The 1228-nt window shown below is 28.0% G+C and overlaps 2 protein-coding genes across 2 annotated transcripts in view; both read left to right on the top strand.

Moving 5' to 3' along the window:
* LOC108578477 (E3 ubiquitin-protein ligase MARCH8) overlaps window positions 1-1221 on the top strand; it is a 3565-nt gene extending 2344 nt beyond the window's left edge. Inside the window, exons 7-8 of the mRNA XM_017941824.1 lie at window positions 930-1028; window positions 1141-1221. Of these exons, the coding sequence (XP_017797313.1) occupies window positions 930-1028; window positions 1141-1221 (180 nt within the window). The remainder of the gene's footprint in view (window positions 1-929; window positions 1029-1140) is intronic.
* Window positions 954-1228, top strand: part of LOC108578475 (ATP-dependent RNA helicase WM6) — a 5286-nt gene continuing 5011 nt past the window's right edge. Inside the window, exon 1 of the mRNA XM_017941823.1 lies at window positions 954-1028. The gene's annotated coding sequence lies outside the window, so the exon portion shown is untranslated. The remainder of the gene's footprint in view (window positions 1029-1228) is intronic.

The raw sequence follows: 1228 nt of genomic DNA, 5'->3' as shown, positions 1-1228 counted from the left end.
ACTTTATGTATTTGATAAATTGCCCTCGTCGGAAGACAACTTGTAATACGTTTGGGGTAATAACTGATGGCTGCTAATTGTGTACTAATGATTAGCAAAAAAAATGTAATGCAAACATAAGCATATGTCTAGAATAAATTGTAATTCTAGACTGCAGTACGATTTTGAAAATCGAAAGTTTCTATTTCGAAACTGTCAAATGTCCGCCCTTATGGAGCACCTTTATCTGAAACCTAGTACTTCAGTGCTTACATTGACAATGGGATAGTTGAAAGTGTTTAACCAGCGGGCTAAACATTTTCTCCAACAATTGTGTACATAATTATTGTATCTGTGATGTTATTAAATAAACTTTACCATATTTAAACAGTACCGTTAATTTTTGTAATAAATATCCATACCTATGTAGTAAAATTATTACTTACAACTAATTAGAATAAATAATTCATCATCAACGTAACGAAAAAATTAAATTCTTCCAAGTATGTAAAATGTCAATAAGTATGTAAAAATTTTAATTATTATTTTTAAAATGAACATTTTGCAGAAAAACTAAAAATATGTTAATGTACACTAAAATCGTAAAATTTATAAGTTAGCACGCATACAGAACATGTTTATCAAGTAAAGCGTTCGACAGAAAACAGAATCTAAACAAATTAATCTCATCAATCCTACTTTTTGAAAAAACCGCCGACGTTTTAAATTATGATATCATGTATCCACCTTTTTTTTATTGGACGAATGAAGTTATTCACAAGTTACAAGTAATCAACATAAACGTTATTACTTATAACGTTAAATATTGTTTAGTTATAACACGAATATAAAATTATAGTGTAATTTTGTAATTATATTAATTTGAAATAAAGTTTTTATATTAATTTTACTATAACTTTACACATGATATTTAGAATGTTACTTTGTAGTTGGCACCACTAGTCTTCCGGTATATAGTTGCAAGGAGTAAGACGAAGGCACCGAATCTAGTAGTGGTGAGCGTCAGTTTGTTAAAGTTGCGTCTGGAGGTAAGTAGAACGTTTGTAATCTATGTTAAATTAAATATTGAAAAATCAATCCACTTATACATTGTATTTAATCATATTAAGAATATTCTTAAATTTTAATAACGTGTAATAGTTTTATTATTACACTTGTCACATTGTTGAATTAAATGACGCACAAGTGTTTGCTTGTAATCGTATGATGTTGAAAACGTGAACGGATT

The sequence above is a fragment of the Habropoda laboriosa genome, unplaced genomic scaffold (assembly GCF_001263275.1).
Source record: "Habropoda laboriosa isolate 0110345459 unplaced genomic scaffold, ASM126327v1 scaffold38, whole genome shotgun sequence".
NCBI classification, from domain to species: domain Eukaryota; kingdom Metazoa; phylum Arthropoda; class Insecta; order Hymenoptera; family Apidae; genus Habropoda; species Habropoda laboriosa.
The sequence above is the reverse complement of the archived record's forward strand: the minus strand, read 5'-3'. Positions and strand labels throughout refer to the sequence as shown.